Source organism: Pleurodeles waltl, chromosome 7, assembly GCF_031143425.1.
Source record: "Pleurodeles waltl isolate 20211129_DDA chromosome 7, aPleWal1.hap1.20221129, whole genome shotgun sequence".
Lineage (NCBI taxonomy): Eukaryota > Metazoa > Chordata > Amphibia > Caudata > Salamandridae > Pleurodeles > Pleurodeles waltl.
Genome location: NC_090446.1, coordinates 1051731533 through 1051752340, shown reverse-complemented (window position 1 = coordinate 1051752340; position 20808 = coordinate 1051731533). Strand labels below are relative to the sequence as shown.

General features: G+C 43.1%; 1 protein-coding gene across 1 annotated transcript in view; it reads left to right on the top strand.

Moving 5' to 3' along the window:
* CEP95 (centrosomal protein 95) overlaps positions 1–20808 on the top strand; it is a 410650-nt gene that overhangs the window by 300980 nt on the left and 88862 nt on the right. The window contains exons 14-15 of the mRNA XM_069199921.1: positions 4076–4269; positions 15866–15958. Coding sequence (XP_069056022.1) covers positions 4076–4269; positions 15866–15958 — 287 coding nt within the window. The remainder of the gene's footprint in view (positions 1–4075; positions 4270–15865; positions 15959–20808) is intronic.

Sequence of the window (20808 nt, the reverse complement as noted above, 5' to 3'; positions counted from 1 at the left end):
CAAAGGACATACATCTAGTAGCAAATTGAGAGAGATAAGAAACACAAATATTATGCGTCATTGCTAATAGCTGAAAAGCACCACCTTTGACCTGAGGCGAATTAAGACAGTGGACATGCCATTCGATGACAGTAACGTATTTAGAAAAAAAGATTGATAATGCGCTCCAAACAATCAAAACAGAAAGTGGCACAGCCAGATCTCTAGAGGTATTCCAAATTTGCAGCCTTTATAAAACTGCAGACATCCGAATCAAAGACAATTTCAAAGAAATTCTTACTACGCATTCAGCAGTAAGGCACATATGGTCAAGAGGCTTGACAACAAAAACAGCACAATCAATCAAGAAGACCAACACACTGTAGATGTGGAAATTAATTGTAAGTATGACTACAAAGGCATGTCGCGTAGGCTCTCATTATTCTTATGAGACTACTGGATTTTGAGCAGCAGGAGTGCCTGTGGTGTGGGATACTGAGTCGACCCACTACAGCTTTTGCTCATGCTAGCTAGCAGTGCCTCATCTCCACTCCAGGGCAGGATGATTGGGCAGCCAAGCGCATGACACAATTTATTTCTCAGGGAACCCGTGGTCAGTCAGGTCTCATCCGTTTCTCTCAGTTATATTAGTCTCACATACACAATGACAAACAGAGGCAGTATAGGTTTCAACAATGCTTTAGTAAAGCGACTGCATCTTAGATAGCAAAGCATGGACTGCAATAACCAGGACGATACAGCATGACAAGATTAAAATTGTGACAAGAGTAAAGCATAGAAATAACGCTACCATATAGTCACTAGCCAATAGACTAATTCCTACCTAGGCTATAATAGAGCTCAGCGTGTGAAGCCCTTATTCTGCCCTTCAGGTTCTCCTGGGAAGACATCATCCCCCAGACCTGAGCAAAGGCTTGAAGTCTGCATAAGCAGCTGTAGCGCAGCATTCAGCAATCAGCATACAGTGGTGGTTCTCAAGCTAGAATCTCCCTCTAACATGTAAGGGACAGGTAAGTGTTTTTATAATAAAACAGCTAATGTTCTGAGAAAATATCCCTATGTAAGGATGTGTGTTTTCTATGAATGTCAGAGACAAAACTCTATACCACGTTCACCGGCAACCTATCTTATTGCAGCCTTGGAAGAAGCACAGAGTGAGCAAGAATGTCTTGTTTGAGAACAGAGTGCTGGCCTAGGCGAAAACAGTTTGATAGAGAGAAAATAAAACAAGCTTGTAAAAGTGGCTATTGTAATAATAAAACAAAACTGAATAAAATATATCTAGGTTAAAGTGCACAGCGGCAGGCCTAGTATGTTAAAATAACGCGCATGGAGCTATACCTAAAATGGCTACACAAAAGGGGGAAGGGCATGAATTTCTTACCTCCTTGTTTTGTTAAATAGAACAACTGCACAGTGTAACCCTTTTAGGACAGCTAGTTAATAAGAGCTCAGAACTTTCACAGTAGTCAACAAATTACCCAAAAGACAATATCAGTGCTAACAGGCTTACAACTAGAAAACAACAAACTAAAAATCAAACCTCACTCCATTGACAGAAGTAGTCTTTCTCAGTGCGGGAATCCTGACACACAGAGGAAAGGTTTACCAATCTCTGGAGAGGGGAAAGAAACTAATGCAACAGGCAACTTTGCTGGCAGTGACACAAAATGCAAAATTACGAAATGTCAAATCAGCCCTAGGGGCCATGTCCTCGTGTGTCCACTAGTATCCCAATGTTTTCTCAGGATGCATGTAATTCAAGAGCAGCTTTGTGCTCAGTGGCTTCAAATAATAGTGGAGTGGGACAAACTAATACAAATCACACCATCAGTGAAAAGCTCAAAGCTTTTATCCCGGCCATACAGAATAGATGTGTTGATTCGTACATACACCACAACTGTAATGTTACATATAAGAAAACAGGAAGGGACAAAGCTCAGAAGTCATGGAACTGGGTGATTAACAACAATGTTGAATTGACAGTGGAGTATGTCCTGGGAATAGTAAATAACGTATTGGGCAAACTCAGCAGGCATTACAAAAATTTGCACACATAGGAAATAGGCAGGAAACAGTTTTCCTTGATCTTGTCTACAAATTTGTACTCTGGAAGTCTTTCTGATTTTATATGAAATCAATGTCACAGTACCACAAGCAACTGTATTCATGGTGAGGGGGAATAGGAGTGCCCCCATAGTGACCACGCAGATTGTGTATATGGCTCTGTTTTCCCAGATTATATGGAAACATGAATACCTGCAAAGAGCACAAATATATGAAGCAGACAGTCAATGGACAGCTCTGGTTCTGCCAGCTACAGCAGTGTATCATCTGCATATAGGGAGATACGCTCTTCCCAAGCGTTATCCCACTGCAAATAGCCATCACTTTATTAATCTCTTCCCCACCCTTCACTCTTTCTAGGCCAACAGCCATGAAATGCCAGTGAGTCAGGTGTTAATAAAATCTATGTGGGAAAGAACCAGTGCTTAAGCAATGGTTCTTAAGTCTATTTAGTAAGTCTTTATGCAGATGTGTGAGCTGGTGCCAGGCTGTATTCGTATTGTTAGATAATCTAAAGGATGAAGTTTCTCACAATAGATGCGTAAACTTTTACCTCTGTCTGTAAGCTCAGGCCTGAATTCATTCAGATTCATCACCTGTGGCAATTCTTTCACCTGTGTCAGTCTTGGATGCTGAGGGAAAAATCCGTTTTCAGATGTTTCAGCTATTTGTTTGCTTTGCCTTTCAGACAGTCACTGTTATTGTCAATTGAGATCCTGAAACATAGTAGTATGTAGTCTCTGTATTGGAGATGTTCTTGTTAGCCAGGAGTTATGTGACCCTATGTAGAGGTTGCTACAGGGATATGTTATGGTTGGGAGGTGTTAACATGGAAAATCTGCTGTCCGTTGGTCATGTGGGAGATAAACTATTTCAAAACTGTGCCATTAAATCCTATTTGAATACCCAGAGTTTGAGTAGGACCTGATGGTCAACTGTTACTTAAGCTGCAGATAATTTGAGGAGGCTGGAGTGTTGTCAGCTCTGTACTTCATAGCTGACCAAATCCTTGCTGTTTGATTTACTTACGTAGCTGGGTGTCAAGTACCTTCTCATTGACCTGCCAAGCAATGGAGGTTGGTGTGCTTAGTTTGTGTGTTGAAGTTGGCCTTTCCCAGCAGTGGCCATATGGCGGTTTGGGATAAGAGATGTAAAGAGGCTGGCATTGACTATGGTGTTCAGCAGAGGCATGAGTGCTTAACCATAGTTTGGCTTCACTATTGAGGAAGGGATGATGATGTCTACATGGGAGTTGTCTTTGAGTGAAGTAGAGGTTTGACATGTTGTCTAGGTTGAGAGGTGTATTCACTTAGAAGCATTTTGTGAGGTAGCAGCCAATGTCTGTGTATAATAAATGTGCTTCCTGGTCTTGTCCAGTTTCTTATTAAAAATGTATCCATGTGTTGAACATATTGTATTGGAAACTGTATTTGCCTGACAATCTGGTGTGGGGCTGAAGCAATGTTTGATAGTTTTGCAAAGCACTTTGATTCAGTTGAATTCTGTTTTGATAATGGTAAAGGTCATTACTTAATGATAACCTGCAAGGGATTTGATGCTGTATATTCTCCAGCAAGTGTTTTTTTATGGATTTGTGCCCTGAACATCAGTGGGCGGCTTGAAGGATCAGCGGTGATAGACATTGATCTTCCAGCCAAATTTTAAGACTCTTGAAATGCTAATCATGCAGAATTCCGTAAAATCTCATATTTAGTCTTGGCTAAGTGCACAGCTGCGTTTATAACCGAACCTTCATTCTAACCAGTATTGTGTCCTCCCTACCTGTTCATTATTCTTGAACCATCACCTCCTGAAAAAAGAATACATGTGAGATTACAGCCTTTTGTAAAACACTTTCCTTAAATTAGATACAAAGTATATGAATTGAAAAATATGGGTCTTTATATAAAGGGGAATGCAAGTGTGTGAATAGCACATCTAATAATTTACATTTGAATGGTTTTATGAAGGTTTTTGAATCATAGTGGAAGAATTCTCTATTTCCTAGGTACCGCACATTGTAGAAAATCCTACAGCAGACCACGTTCACTTTCATCTTCTCCGCCACTGGCTCCACCAGCTTCCAGATATAACCTTCATACACAGTTTGAAGATGCACTGAATAAAGATGCAAAGGGCCAAATGAAAAGCTTACGCAGGGAATTGCAGAACGAACTGGATCAGCAGAGAATAAAAGCAAAGGTAGGTCTCCTCCTGACTATACCACTGGATATATTGGAAAAGTGTTAGAAATTAAGGCACAGGAGTGCATAAAAGCTAGTTAAGATAAAAAATGAATATGCATTGAAAAGTAAGACTGTAAAAAAAACTATGTATTACTGCATACATCCTCACTGGGTGCTGTGGGCTGGTGGATGTGCCATGTCTGACCTATACTGGTGTAACTGAACAAGGAACAAGTAGTGAGCCCTAGTACTGACCAGAAAAAAAGAAAACCCTCCCCCTTACCAAATAGGTTCCAGAACTGGAATCCACTCCCTGCCCCACTGTTTGCATACAAAAGAAACTTCAACATAAAAGGTAAACTGGTTAAAGCCAGGTTACCACTTGAGAATACATATATACAGAAAAATAAAACTGGAATGAATCCTGTCCTAGGGAACCATCGCTGTGGAGATTGTCATGCCTGTCATAGTATCCGATCACTTTCTTTATAACAATAAAGATATTAGGCTCAAAACAATGACTAACTGTCAAAGCAGTAATGTGATATATTGTATTGTGTCCTTGCAATGTAGGATGTGTGGGAGAAACAGGAAGACAGTTTAAGATCAGATTTAGTGAACATAAATCAGCTATTAGGAATTTGAGATTCCAAGCACCATTAGTTTCACATTGTAGTGACCATAAACATAAGGACAGTGATTTAAGATGGACCATCTTGGAGAAAATTAACCCAATAGCATGTACTAATGCAGATACCCATAGAAGGAAACAGGATGTTTTTTGGATTTTCTTTTTGGACACAGTGAAGAAAGGTCTCAATGACAGAATTCCATGGGAGAATGCATTTTAGTCCATGTTTATAGGTAACAGACCTGTAGTTCGTCCAGTAGACATTAGTTTACAGATTAGTCATCAGTTACCGCTTTCTCCCTCCCTCTGTTAGTTGTATTAGACAACTCTGTTTGGCTATTTTTCTGTTCCTGGCATATATCTTCAGAGTATCACTCCTGTTGTTGGCATCTTTTCTACATATTAAGATGCATTTGTTTTTTGATATTACATCCTCATTTTTTTCTTTGTGACTTCCTTGTTTTTTCCATCTCATGTCCCTTTAGAATTCATGAATTATCTCTTTTTTGGTTTCCATTTCCGGGCCCATGAAGCCTATGGTTATTTGAGATAGAGTGAGGGTTTCTGATTCTCCAATAGTAGAGATCAAGTTGACATAATTATTTTCTTAAAGAAACGCACCCTTTCGTGCCTTACAATAGGTACTTTAATAGAAAGTGATAGTTGTACTCACTCTTAACTCATTACGTCTGAACATTGATTGAGCATTTGGTGACAATTGGATTTTCTCTATCGATTTATTTACAGATTGACTTGTTTGGACAAGACCTCTTTGTGTAATTTTTTATTGAGTATTGATGGACAAATACACGCCCTGAAGAAGGTGTGTGACCGGTTGGTCACTTCACACCGAAATGTATGTAGGTACAACTGTTGGACACAAGTTTTCCTAGATGTTCCTCTTGTGGAATTTGGTGTACATCCTTTACAGAATACACATATTGGAAGAAGATACCTCCAAGCAACAATATATAAATATATATAGTGTAACAGACCTTTAATGTATTTACCATGAGAAGATTTCAACTATGGATACTGAATGAAAAAACTGTTGTTTTGAAATTATTTTTGATTCATAATCAATAATGTAGGATGTTTTTTTTTTTTTCCACGTCATTGGAACACATGTGAAACAACATCTGCTAGGCCAACAGTCTTTGTATATTGTCTTTTATTGAGGAGTGTGAGTTGAGTATGTGGGTATGAATGAGGATTGAGAGAGTATCTTTTTATGTCCATAATTTTTGTATAATGATGCAATATATATATGATCTACAATACATTTTGATATCAAATATATCTATATGTTCGATGGCATGTGTAGCTGCAGATACACATGCTGTGTACATCCGCTATCTAGTGTTGGACTCGGAGTGTTACAAGTTGTTTTTCTTCGAAGAAGTCTTTTCGAGTCACGAGATCGAGGGACTCCTCCCCTTTCGGCTCCATTGCGCATGGGCGTCGACTCCATCTTAGATTGTTTTCTTTCCGCCATCGGGTTCGGATGTGTTCCTCTTCGCTCCGTGTTTCGGTTCGGAAAGATAGTTAAATCTCGGAAAATTAGACAGTATTGTTTGCGTTCGGTATCGGGGTAGTTAACGCAGATCGACACCGAATCTTGAAGAGCTCCAGTGGCCCTTCAGGGTTTCGATTCCCCGGCAGGGCCTGGTCCGCCCAACCACGTGCGTCTTCAAGGCTAATGGAACGGACCCCATTCCGCTTCTGCCCCGAATGACACAACAAGTATCCTTACACAGATCAGCATCTGGTCTGTAATTTGTGTTTGTCTCCCGAACACAAAGAGGATACCTGCGAGGCCTGTCGAACGTTTCGGTCGAGGAAAACGCTAAGAGACCGGAGAGCAAGAAGACTCCAAATGGCGCCAGCGCAATCAGGACACCACGACTTGGAGGAAGAAGAAACCTTCTCCATCGCGGAATCAGACTCTGACGAGGTCGAAACCGAACAGACGCCGAAAACCGTGAGTAAGACGCCCCTGGCCAAAACTCATGGAAAATACACTAAAGCCCAGGGGACGCCACCACCAACAGGCCATGACTTAACCTGAAAATAAGGTGAACGGCCATCGGCACCGAAAAAGGGCACACATGTGTCGAAGTCATCCGACTCCGGTCGAGATACCGGCACAGAACAGACTCGACCCCGAGACACTGGGTCAGAGCAATCTCGACATCGAGAGAGCGGCACCAAAACGAGTCGGCACCGAGATATCGGAACACCGAAAGCCAAAGAAGTGTCTTCGGAGCCAAAAAAGACGGTCAAAAAGGTTTCAATACCAAAACATCCGGCCTCGGAGCCGAAACCAAGTTCCTACACCGAGGAACAGGGCCTGTCCTCACAGATGCAAGGACAGATTCGGACAGGAGCTAGAGGCAGGGGAGCCAGATTACACACAAAGAAGGCTCCACATTCAGAAGGAGACAGGAAAAATCTGAACTCTCCCTCCAATCCGAATTAAAAGGAAACTTGCTTTCCAAGAGAAAGACAAGCAGCCACAAGTAAAGGTGGCAAAACAAATAATTCCGCCACCATCACCACATCGCTCACCACAACCATCACCAGTAGCCACTCCACCAATGATGCAGTCTCCAACTCATACCAGGATGAGTCAAGATGATCCTGATGCATGGGATCTTTATGATGCGCCAGTATCAGATAACAGTCCCGACTCTTATCCAGCTAGACCATCACCACCTGAGGACAGTACTGCTTACACACAGGTGGTGTCAAGAGCAGCCGCATTTCACAATGTCACCCTGCACGCAGAACCAATTGAAGATGACTTTTTGTTTAATACTCTGTCGTCCACACATAGTCAGTACCAGAGTCTTCCTATGTTACCGGGAATGTTGAAACACTCAAAGCAAGTGTTTCAAGAGCCTGTGAAAGGCAGGGCCATCACTCCAAGGGTGGAGAAAAAGTACAAACCTCCACCAACAGACCCTGTGTACATCACGCAGCAATTGACACCGGACTCCGTGGTAGTAGGGGCAGCTCGCAAAAGGGCGAACTCACACACCTCGGGAGATGCACCACCACCCGACAAGGAAAGTCGCAAATTCGACGCAGCGGGGAAAAGGGTTGCGGCACAAGCAGCCAACCAATGGCGCATTGCCAGTTCACATGCCTTGCTATCTAGATATGATAGAGCTCATTGGGACGAAATGCAACACTTCATAGAACATCTACCCAAAGAGTTCCAAAAGAGAGCACAACAAGTGGTGGAAGAAGGCCAAAGTATCTCTAATAACCAGATACAGCTGGCAATGGATGCAGCAGACACCGCTGCAAGAACTGTAAATACAGCGGTCACCATACGGAGACACGCATGGCTACGCACCTCAGGATTCAAGCCGGAAATTCAACAAGCAGTGCTGAGTATGCCTTTTAACGGACAGCAGTTGTTTGGGCTGGAAGTGGACACTGCTATCGAGAAACTTAAAAAGGACACAGATACGGCCAAGGCCATGGGCGCACTCTACTCCCCACAGAGCAGAGGCACATTTCGGAAAACACAGTTTAGAGGGGGGTTTCGAGGACAAAACACAGAACCCTCAACCTCACAAACAAGACCCACATACCAGAGCCAGTATCAGAGGGGAAGTTTTTGTGGACAATACAGAGGTGGACCGTTCCCTAAAACTAGGGGAAAGTTCTAAAGTCCCAAAACCCCTCAAAATAAACAGTGACTTCAGTGTCACAAATCCCCAACACATAACACCAGTGGGGGGGAGACTAACAGATTTTTACAGGAACTGGGAGGAGATAACAACAGACACGTGGGTCCTAGCCATTATCCAACATGGTTATTGCATAGAATTCCTACAATTCCCTCCAAATGTCCCACCGAAAACACACAACATGTCCAAACACATGGATCTATTACAACTGGAGGTCCAGGCGTTGTTGCAAAAAGATGCAATAGAACTAGTACCAAATCATCAGAAAGGGACGGGTGTTTACTCCCTGTACTTTCTCATACCCAAAAAAGACAAAACTCTAAGACCCATTTTAGATTTCGGAACACTAAGGGGGTTATTCTAACTTTGGAGGAGTGTTAATCTGTCCCAAAAGTGACGGTAAAGTGACGGATATACCACCAGCCGTATTACGAGTTCCATAGGATATAATGGACTCGTAATACGGCTGGTGGTAAATCCGTCACTTTTCCGTCACTTTTGGGACGGATTAACACCTCCTCCAAAGTTAGAATAACCCCCTAAATCTTTACATCAAATCAGATCACTTTCACATGGTGACACTTCAGGACGTAATCCCCTTGCTCAAACAACAAGACTATATGACAACATTTAGACCTCAAGGATGCGAATTTCCATATACCTATACATCCTTCACACAGAAAATACTTAAGGTTTGTAATCCAAGGGGTACATTACCAGTTCAAAGTGTTGCCATTCGGAATAACAACAGCGCAAAGAGTCTTTACAAAATGCCTTGCCGTAGTGGCAGCCCATATCAGAAGACCGCAAATACATGTGTTCCCGTATCTGGACGACTGGTTAATCAAAACCAATACGCAAGAATGGTGTTCACAACACACAAAATACGTTATAGAAACCCTTCACAAGTTAGGGTTCTCACTCAACTACCAAAAATCACACCTACAGCCGTGTCCAGTACAACAGTATTTGGGAGCAACAATCAACACCAAAAAGGGGATTGCCACTCCAAGTCCACAAAGGGTAAAGGCATTCCAAAACGTAATACAGACCATGCACCCAAACCAAAGGTTCCAGGTAAAATTTGTAATGAAACTGCTAGGCATGATGTCCTCATGCATAGCCATTGTCCCAAACGCAAGATTACACATGCGGCCCTTACAACAGAGCCTAGCATCACAATGGTCACAAGCACAGGGTCAACTTCAAGATCTAGTGTTGATAGACCGCCAAACAAACACCTCGCTTCAATGGTGGAATACTATACATTTAAACCAAGGGCGGCCTTTCCAAGACCCAGTGCCTCAATACGTGATCACAACAGATGCCTCCATGGTAGGGTGGGGAGCACACCTCAACCAACACAGCATCCAGGGACAATGGGACACTCAACAGAGACAACTTCATATAAATCACTTAGAACTACTAGCAGTATTTCTAGCGTTGAAAGCATTTCAACCACTAATAACCCACAAACACATTCTTGTCAAAACAGACAACATGACAACAACGTATTATCTGAACAAACAAGGAGGCACACACTCGACACAATTGTCTCTTAGCTCAAAAGATATGGCTTTGGGCGATTCACAACCACATTCGCCTAATATCGCAGTTCATACCAGGAATCCAAAACCAGTTAGCCGACAATCTCTCTCGGGATCACCAACAGATCCACGAATGGGAAATTCATCCCCAGATACTATTAACTTACTTCCAAAGGTGGGGAACACCGCAAATAGACCTATTTGCCACAAAAGAAAACACAAAATGCCAAAACTTCGCATCCAGGTACCCACAGGCTCGCTCTCAAGGCAATGTGTTATGGATTAGTTGGCCAGGGATATTTGCATACGCTTTTCCCCCTCTCCCACTCCTTCCGTATCTAGTAAACAAATTGAGTCAAAACAAACTCAAACTAATATTGATAGCACCAACTTAGGCACGACAACCTTGGTACACAACACTACTAGACCTGTCAGTAGGACCTCATATCAAACTGCAAAACAGACCAGATCTGTTAACTCAACACAAACAACAGATCAGACACCCGAATCCAGCATCGCTCAGTCTAGCAATTTGGCTCCTGAAATCTTAGAATTCGGAAATCTAGACCTTACACAAGAATGCATGGAGGTCATAAAACAGGCTAGGAAACCAACCACAAGACATTGCTACGCAAATAAGTGGAAAAGATTTGTTTATTACTACCATAATAATCACATTCAACCATTACACGCATCTGCAAAAAACATTGTAAGCTACCTACTACACTTACAAAAGTCTAAGTTAGCTTTTTCATCCATAAAAATACATCTGACCGCAATTTCGGCTTATTTGCAAATTACGCATTCAACTTCATTATTCAGAATCCCAGTTATAAAAGCATTTATGGACGGTCTGAAAAGGATTATTCCACCAAGAACACCACCAGTTCCTTCGTGGAACCTCAACATCGTATTAACACGACTCATGGGTCCACCATTTGAACCCATGCATTCATGTGAAATACAGTACTTAACATGGAAAGTAGCCTTTCTAATAGCTATCACATCTCTCAGAAGAGTGAGATACTAGCCTTTACCATACAAGAACCCTTTATACAAATACACAAACATAAAGTAGTTCTACGCACAAATCCTAAATTCTTACCTAAGGTCATATCACCGTTCCACTTAAATCAAACAGTGGAACTCCCAGTGTTCTTTCCAGAACCAGACTCTGTAGCTGAAAGAGCATTACATACATTAGACATCAAAAGGGCACTAATGTACTACATTGATAGAACAAAACAAATTTGCAAAACAATTGTTTGTTGTTTTCCAAAAACCTCATACAGGGAATCCAATATCCAAACAAGGCATTGCCAGATGGATAGTTAAATGTATTCAAATCTGTTATATAAAAGCAAAAAGACAACTACCTATTACACCAAAGACACACTCCACTAGAAAGAAAGGTGCCACCATGGCCTTTCTAGGAAACATACCAATGACTGAAACATGTAAGGCAGCCACATGGTCTACGCCTCATACATTTACCAAGCATTACTGCGTGGATGTGTTAACAACACAGCAAGCCACAGTAGGACAAGCAGTATTAAGAACATTATTTCAAACAACTTCAACTCCTACAGGCTGAACCACCGCTTTTGGGGAGATAACTGCTTACTAGTCTATGCACAGCATGTGTATCTGCAGCTACACATGCCTTCGAACGGAAAATGTCACTTACCCAGTGTACATCTGTTCGTGGCATGAGAAGCTGCAGATTCACATGCGCCCTCCCACCTCCCCGGGAGCCTGTAGCCGTTCTAAGTTGCAAAGAAAATTGAACTTGTACATTTGTAAATTTGTAAATATATCACTTTTAGTCACATTATGTACATACATACTTACTCCATTGCATGGGCACTATTGCTATATACACGACTCCTACCTCACACTCTGCGAGGAAAACAATCTAAGATGGAGTCGACGCCCATGCGAAATGGAGCCGAAATGGGAGGAGTCCCTCGATCGCGTGACTCGAAAAGACTTCTTCGAAGAAAAACAACTTGTAACACTCCGAGCCCAACACTAGATGGCGGGATGTGCACAGCATGTGAATCTGCAGCGTCTCATGCCACAAACAGATGTACACTGGGTAAGTGACATTTTCCATACCTCTATTGTCATTTGTGTGTGTACATATTGTCCTGCTCAATGTTGGTGGTATCACTGTAGGGATTCCAGTTCTGGAACCTATTTGGTAAGGGGGGGAGGGTCCTTTTTTCTGGTCAGTTTTTGCTTCTTTTCCCACCCCTTCATCCATTTTTCAGGGTACACTTTTCTTGGTGAGCCCTAGTACTTGCAATTATGTGGCCAAAGCCCCATGTGTTTTACTGGTTTGTCATTCATCTGTCATACTTTTCTGGGTAGGCATATCAGAGCACAGTTAAAGCAGTGAGGATTTTTCTCTGCCATGTTGAGTGCTAAGCTGTAAAGTCCAAGGTGGTGATTTAGAGATCTCTGCTGAGGAATTAAGCTTTACGTCTGTTGAGAGTGTCCTCAGATGTTACATTGATGCATTGTGCTGTGACATGGCAGAGATGACAGATTATTTCACTCACTGTGGAATCAAAAACTAGAGGGCGTGGCAAACAGAGTCCAGGGTGTGAATTGAAGGAGGAGCTGGGTAAGCCCTTACAGAATGTGAAAACTCTGACTTAACTCTGTTGTGACTGATATCACCCTCCAGGCCCCAGGGTGTCCATCAAAGCAAATGCAGTTGAAGAAATCGTTAAAGTGGATGTGAAATGAGAACAGTTGGATAACCAGGATAGGAGTCATTTCTTTAAATCTTCTGGGTTCCCTGTGCCATATCACCTGAGGAGTTCACTAATAGTGAGAGCAAAAGTGGTAATTGAGCACGTGGAAGCACAGGCTCCTCCAGCACGAATGGTGGTAAAGATTTCAATTTTTATGCTGAATCTATGCCAGGAATCAAGGTGCTAATGCAGTAGCAGGAGGCACAGTCATGGTCCCCTTGCAGTCAGTGGAGTGGGGAAGATACATTCTTTGATCTCAAGGACATTAAGAAGTTGCTAATGGTAAAGAGTCTGGAGACATCGCAAGTACAGGGAGTGCAGAATTATTAGGCAAATGAGTATTTTGACCACATCATCCTCTTTATGCATGTTGTCTTACTCCAAGCTGTATAGGCTCGAAAGCCTACTACCAATTAAGCATATTAGGTGATGTGCATCTCTGTAATGAGAAGGGGTGTGGTCTAATGACATCAACACCCTATATCAGGTGTGCATAATTATTAGGCAACTTCCTTTCCTTTGGCAAAATGGGTCAAAAGAAGGACTTGACAGGCTCAGAAAAGTCAAAAATAGTGAGATATCTTGCAGAGGGATGCAGCACTCTTAAAATTGCAAAGCTTCTGAAGCGTGATCATCAAACAATCAAGCGTTTCATTCAAAATAGTCAACAGGGTCGCAAGAAGCGTGTGGAAAAACCAAGGCGCAAAATAACTGCCCATGAACTGAGAAAAGTCAAGCGTGCAGCTGCCACGATGCCACTTGCCACCAGTTTGGCCATATTTCAGAGCTGCAACATCACTGGAGTGCCCAAAAGCACAAGGTGTGCAATAGTCGGAGACATGGCCAAGGTAAGAAAGGCTGAAAGACGACCACCACTGAACAAGACACACAAGCTGAAACGTCAAGACTGGGCCAAGAAATATCTCAAGACTGATTTTTCTAAGGTTTTATGGACTGATGAAATGAGAGTGAGTCTTGATGGGCCAGATGGATGGGCCCGTGGCTGGATTGGTAAAGGGCAGAGAGCTCCAGTCCGACTCAGACGCCAGCAAGGTGGAGGTGGAGTACTGGTTTGGGCTGGTATCATCAAAGATGAGCTTGTGGGGCCTTTTCGGGTTGAGGATGGAGTCAAGCTCAACTCCCAGTCCTACTGCCAGTTCCTGGAAGACACCTTCTTCAAGCAGTGGTACAGGAAGAAGTCTGCATCCTTCAAGAAAAACATGGTTTTCATGCAGGACAATGCTCCATCACACGCGTCCAAGTACTCCACAGCGTGGCTGGCAAGAAAGGGTATAAAAGAAGGAAATCTAATGACATGGCCTCCTTGTTCACCTGATCTGAACCCCATTGAGAACCTGTGGTCCATCATCAAATGTGAGATTTACAAGGAGGGAAAACAGTACACCTCTCTGAACAGTGTCTGGGAGGCTGTGGTTGCTGCTGCACGCAATGTTGATGGTGAACAGATCAAAACACTGACAGAATCCATGGATGGCAGGCTTTTGAGTGTCCTTGCAAAGAAAGGTGGCTATATTGGTCACTGATTTGTTTTTGTTTTGTTTTTGAATGTCAGAAATGTATATTTGTGAATGTTGAGATGTTCTATTGGTTTCACTGGTAATAATAAATAATTGAAATGGGTATATATTTTTTTTTTGTTAAGTTGCCTAATAATTATGCACAGTAATAGTCACCTGCACACACAGATATCCCCCTAACATAGCTAAAACTAAAAACAAACTAAAAACTACTTCCAAAAATATTCAGCTTTGATAATAATGAGTTTTTTGGGTTCATTGAGAACATGGTTGTTGTTCAATAATAAAATTAATCCTCAAAAATACAACTTGCCTAATAATTCTGCACTCCCTGTATTCCCTGTGCCTGTACAAGTGACTAACAGTGGGAAACAGTGGATGTTTTTTGCATTTCGAATCTGCCAGATTTTCTGGTTAACCTTTCAGAGTATACTGGACAATAATACAATTCTGGGCCTGCAGTGCCTGGTTCAGAGTCGTGTTAATGTTGATGTTTCAGTCAGCTAGGAAAGAGCACCCCTTGCCCCCTCCCAAGGATTAGGGGTGGGAGAACTTGAGGGTCTTATATCAGACTTCCTTTTGTGGTCGATTTTTCTTGTTTTCTTTCTGCCCCTTTTCTTTTCCCTGTTTGGGTGCTTCAGACTTGTAGTGTAATGTTACTGGCGAGGGTAATTTGGTTAAGTTCAGATATTTAACTAAAGTTATGTTTACATTTCTTTTTGGCTTGCTGCCGTGTAAGTTCCGTATTGCAAGATTCGAATGTTAATTGCTTCTTTGTCAGCTCCTCATGGCCTGCTTCTCTTTTTTAATCATTGATCACATTTAAATCTAAATTTACTGGTCTTTGTTTTTTGAAGAAGGTCTAATATGCTGTACATGTGGCCACTGTTTACTGGCCACTGAACCACTTTGCCCAGCCGACTGTTATTTTTACCTGGTCAGTAGTTCCCATCCTAGTTACAATGCGATAAACACATTTACATTTGATTAACTAGATGCATACTCCTTATTAATTAATTAAAATAACCATGCAAGTGCTAAGTGTTAAAGGCATCATAACTTTGTTGCAAAAATTAGAATAGCTTGTAGGTGATGGTTAAAAAAGATCCAAGAGTTTAGTATTTCTAGGAGCTGAAAATACTTGTAAATATATTCTCAAGAAAATATTTTTTAAATGGTAAAACTTTGTCTTGCTCTTTCAAAATGAAAACCTTTATCCAGCTCTCTGCTAATAGATTTCAGTGGCCTATTGTTAGATATATACTCACTCTGTTATTTTACTCAAATGTTTCTGGGTGAAACTAAATCACAATGTTTACCTATTATGTTATTACTTTCGTTCACCTGCCCCAGTAAACGATTCATTGCATCACTGTTTAGAAAATGACTTTGTGCACAAAATCTTTTTTTCTATCTTTTTCTTTTGTGTATAGCTTGTGACAAACGCATATGAAGAGGAAATAAAGTCTTATGAAGAGAAGGAGAAGATCCAAATCTCAAAGTTAAAAGCAAAATTGAAAGAAAAGGTATGTTAAATATCCAATGAGATGAACTTGGGTTTGCATTTTCCATTGTTCATTGGGAATGTTCATCAATGAAAAAGATGAATGTAATCTGGTCATTTAGAATTGCGTCATACTACTGTGGCTAAGGAGAGTGCATTTATGGTTTGATGCTTTATTTGTTTTAGTGTGTTAGGCTGTTGAATAGGGGTTGTTTTGTACAGCCGATGCCCACAAATAGAATTATTGATGAGGGCAGCATGAATTTAGTAGCTGGTGGTTAAAGCATTGTTCATTTTATTTATACATTTTTTTTTTCCAAATGTATTTGTTATGGCTGATGGTACGATTAGGTTGGTGATTGTTGGTGCTGCAGGTGTGAGGATTTGAGCTGGGGGGGGGGGGGTGAGGAAACATCTGTAATCTGTGTAATAGGAAATTACGTTGTAAGACTCCAAAACAGCTACACTTGATCCTACCAACAGAGTTTTCCTTCAAGTCTAAATCAGTGTTTGTCATTGGGACCTTTGTCATGTGCCATTCGGTTAATTCCTTGGGACCTAGTCTCCAGCCAGCTCCTCTCTAGGTGACCTGTTGTGTGCATATTGGAGAGTGGTCTTAGATTCTCGCTGGCAGCTATTAGGTGTCTCCGAAATGTCTACCCCTCCTGCTTCTGCAGAACTAGGAGGTAGTCAAGTCTGTACACAGAGTCAGTAGTGCCTCATGCATAGGAGTACTGACTGTTAGGTGTTCTTCTTTCCACTGATCAATTAGCCCTAGGGCTGCTGTGAAGGTCTGCAACCTCCCAACCTCGGGGTTTGGCTACATCTCCCTCATGATAAGGTTGAACTCCATCCTACAGCCATAATCCTTTCCACAATTGTGGACTCTAACCTGGGTGGGAAGTACCAGGAGACCATTGTAAGTCATTCCCCATTCCAGTCTTCTTGAACTGCTGCGTCACATCTGTCTAGGTCTACCCATGCCTCGATGACCAACTTTTGGAGCTGTCAGTGAGCCAATATACCTTCTCCCTGTGATCTGGTTGTGAATCCAGAATGTACCCGGACCTTGTAACGTACTCTACCCAGGAAACTGCAATTATTCCCCTTCATCCCACTAAGTGGGTCTCTTGTCAGAGGATGAGGTTGGGATTGTCTCAACAGGAATATTGTTACCACTCCTTTCTTCAGTCTGTTCCCCAGTTTCTTCACATTCGAGTAAAGGATGCGGAGGCCCAGTCCCCGGGTGTACGATCATTCCAGAGTAGTTATAATGCAAGTGTACTGCTTTCACGTCTTAGGTCTTCTCCCATCTTACCATTTGTTTGCATTTTGGAGTGTCGCCCATTCCCTCACCCATGGAAACTCCCAACACCCTCAAACTTCTTCCTTGCCCCCACATGTTCATGCTGCGAGTGTGGAACTACCCACGTCCCCAATGCTTTAGATGTCGGTTGCCCTCCCAATACCAACATCAAACCTGCGTGTATTAACCTAGGCACCAGTTGGCACCAGTTCCTTCTGCCATTACCTTTTTAGAGGAATGTCATTTGGTCTTGTCCGGCACATGGCAGAGGTGCCTTCCACTAACTGCTGGACTTCTACAGCCTCCCCAAGGTTTGTCAGAGGTGTGACGGTGCCCACTCCCCCACCTCCTGTTGTCTCCTCTGTTGTTATGTTTCCAGATACCGATGGTTCGTCTCGCTCTGCCCCTCCAGTAGGCAGTTCTGTACCTCTCCGTCTTTTGTTCTTCGTAGGGCACCAGCCCTTCTGCCACTCCCAGGCATCTCCTGAGGCTGCAAAGAAAAAACCCACGGTCTACCCTCCACCAGAGTTCACTGTTTTCCTAGGAAGATCATTGTATACTGCAGGTTCTGTTTTCACCATTCATCTTGACCTTGTCAAAGCATTTCTGTTTGGCTGGTACCTTGTGTATAATCCAGGTAAACCATGATTGTTTGACAGCTACCAGTGTGCATGCAGTCACTCAGTGCCACAGGGTCCAGTAGGGAGACAACATACTATGATGTTGGGCAGAATGTGGCCCAGTGATCCTAGTCCACCAGATCTGCGAGTGACAGTCTTTGCAGTTGTTTGACTCCTCTGGGTCTGACCAAGGCTACAGCATTTATTAGTTCACCATAGTGTGTGTCCAATTGGGGGTCAGATTCCGCATTGCATACAGGACTAACAATTGATGCCTTTGCCTTTTTGGACAACCCTACTCACATTCCTTCAGTTTACACTCATACATACTTAGATCATTCATGAATCCTCTGTAGGGAAGTTCTGATGTTGCTTACCAAAGGGACATACAGTGCCTGAGGCGGAGCAGGAATTGGATGCTACTTGTGATCGTGAGGACTGGATGTTTTCCTTGGACCTGCAGGACACATACTTTCATGTGCTAATCCTGGAGTGTGGCAGGATGTATGTCTGCTTTGTAGTGGGATCAGATCACATTAATTTCACCATCTTGTCTTTTGGCCTTACATCTGTTCCTCAGGCCTTCTGGATTGTCCTGTTGGTAGTTGGTCTGGTGATACACTTGTTCCCATATCTTGACGAGACTCTGTTGAAAGTGAGTCCATCTTACCTTGTGCTGGATCATTTGCAGAACAGAGACATTTTTGTCCACTCTGGGATTTCCCAAACGTGAAACAAAATTAAACGCAGGAGGTGCAGTGGCACCAGGGCCCAGGGCTGATAGGGGCCCACTGCACCCAAACTCTAGCTGTCTTTCACTATACATTCAGTGGATTGAGGGACATATTCCTTGTTTGCACTCTGGACATAATCACTCTTCCTGTGCCACTGTCTAAATGTCATCTCCTACCTTTTCAGATGCTCCCCTTAATTTTGGACCTTGTCACCTTAAAGACTTTTCCAAGTGCACAGCAAGTCTGGCACATTCAGGCACCCATTGTTTCATGGGAGAGTTACTTTTGCTGTCTTTACAGTTTTGCAACTCCTTCCTTTACTAGCATCATACACCCTGTCCGTGCTCCATGCTTTGAGACACATGTGGGCCCTTCAGTTTATCTTGTAGTTGCAGTAGACAAAACATTATGAAATCCTCTACTACAGGATCTATATTTCTGAAGCAGATGCAAGTCCTTCAGTGATGGATGATAAAAATGTGTTTGTTGTGCAGCAAACAGTTCTCCTTATCCCTTCTAGAAGTTATAGTAGTGACAGAGCCATGATTTGTATATGAGGGAAGTTATCTGTATGATGTGGATGTTGGAGACATCTGAGAGATTTCTAGCTGCAGATTCCTTACCTCTGAATTCTCCCCAGGTGTCCGATTTCACCCTGAAGATTTTTGTTAGCTTTACCCCTGCTTGCCATTAGGTGGCGTCAGTCAGCTCCACGTCCATGCCAGGCATTGCAGTTCCTACAGAGTCACCACCTCTGCACACTGATGCCAGTTCTTTTCTTTCCACGCCAGCAAGCGCTGATCCAGAGATCTATCCCTCAGTCGATTTTTGACTGGCTTTTTTCAGCTTTTTGTCAAGCATTTTTCAAGTTTTCTACTCCTGGTTTAAGTCCCTGTGGATCCTGTCATCAGACGATGACCATGACAGAGCTGCACCTTGTGTGTCTTTGGTGCCTGGAGTGTGACCACAACCCAAAGTCATGCTCCGAGTGTCAAGCCATGCATCCGAAGACAGAACCTGAAGCTGATGGCAGTATATAGCTCAACTCCACAAGTCGAGATCTCGGTTGAGAGGAAGGTTTTCAGTCGTTGTTGTCCCACTCCAAGTCCTTGGGGTGATAGGGTAAGTCGTGGCATAAGAAGTCCAAGAAGCCAAAATATTTTTTGACTTCTCTTCGTCCGTCAGCCGATGAGACGAGGGAACATCAACTCTCTAGGTCTCATTCTGCAGAGCCTGGGCCGACTTCGCACCTCCCTGGGTTTCCGGGAGTCGGAGTGACCCCTTGCAAATTCCGGCAGTTTTACAAGGCCATAAGCCTCATTTTTAGGCAGCAGGACACCGCTGGAGCGCTTTCTGGTCCTGTAAAATTAGAAGGGACGCATTCAGGTTCTGCGTTGGCTGCTTCGGCTTCTACATAAATGGGCATCCGGGCATTGGTCGTACCACCCTGACCTTCCCCAGTGCTGGTCCCAAGGCATCACATTGCATCCTGAAGATTTTCGTGAACTGTACCCCTGCCCACAGTTAGGTGGAGTCAATCAGCTCCACATCTGTGCCAGACGTTGCGATTCCTATATAGATAGGCATCGGTCGTACCACCCTGACCTTCCCTGACGCCAGTCCCGAGGCCGATGCTCCCAGTTTTGTCCTCGCCCACCAGGAGAGCCTTCTCCATTGTAATCTCCGACTCCAACACTGAGCCAGATGGGGGTTGTACGAGGCCAACCTCGACAAGAGTATTGCCTCCTTGATCAGATCTTGAGCCCCTTTACTATGGGGTAGGCCTCTGGGATGAATGGTAGAGGTTGCTGGACTCTTTAAAATACAAGTCCCATGAAGGAGTGGACTGGTGTGAAGACTTGCTAGACGAGCGGATTGAATACATGTCCAGATACTGGCATGCTTTCTCCCCGTACTGTGGCTACGGAGGAGTTAGTGTCTTATTCTATGATGGTGAGAAGGACAGCTAAGGCCCTAGAACTTCAACTGCCTTATTGGCCGTCAAGACTAATTTCTTGTTAGAGCTGCTGCAACCAGGAGCTTCCACCTCAGAACCCCTGCTCCCATTTAATGAGGCCCTCACTCATGTCCTACTGGGGTCCTGATCCAAACCTAGCACAGGGGCCCCTGTGAACAGAATGATTGGTCCCCGGGTGCGGAGCAATGGTGGTAGGCAAAGTTTCTTGACGCAAGACCCCCACCCCTGAGAGCT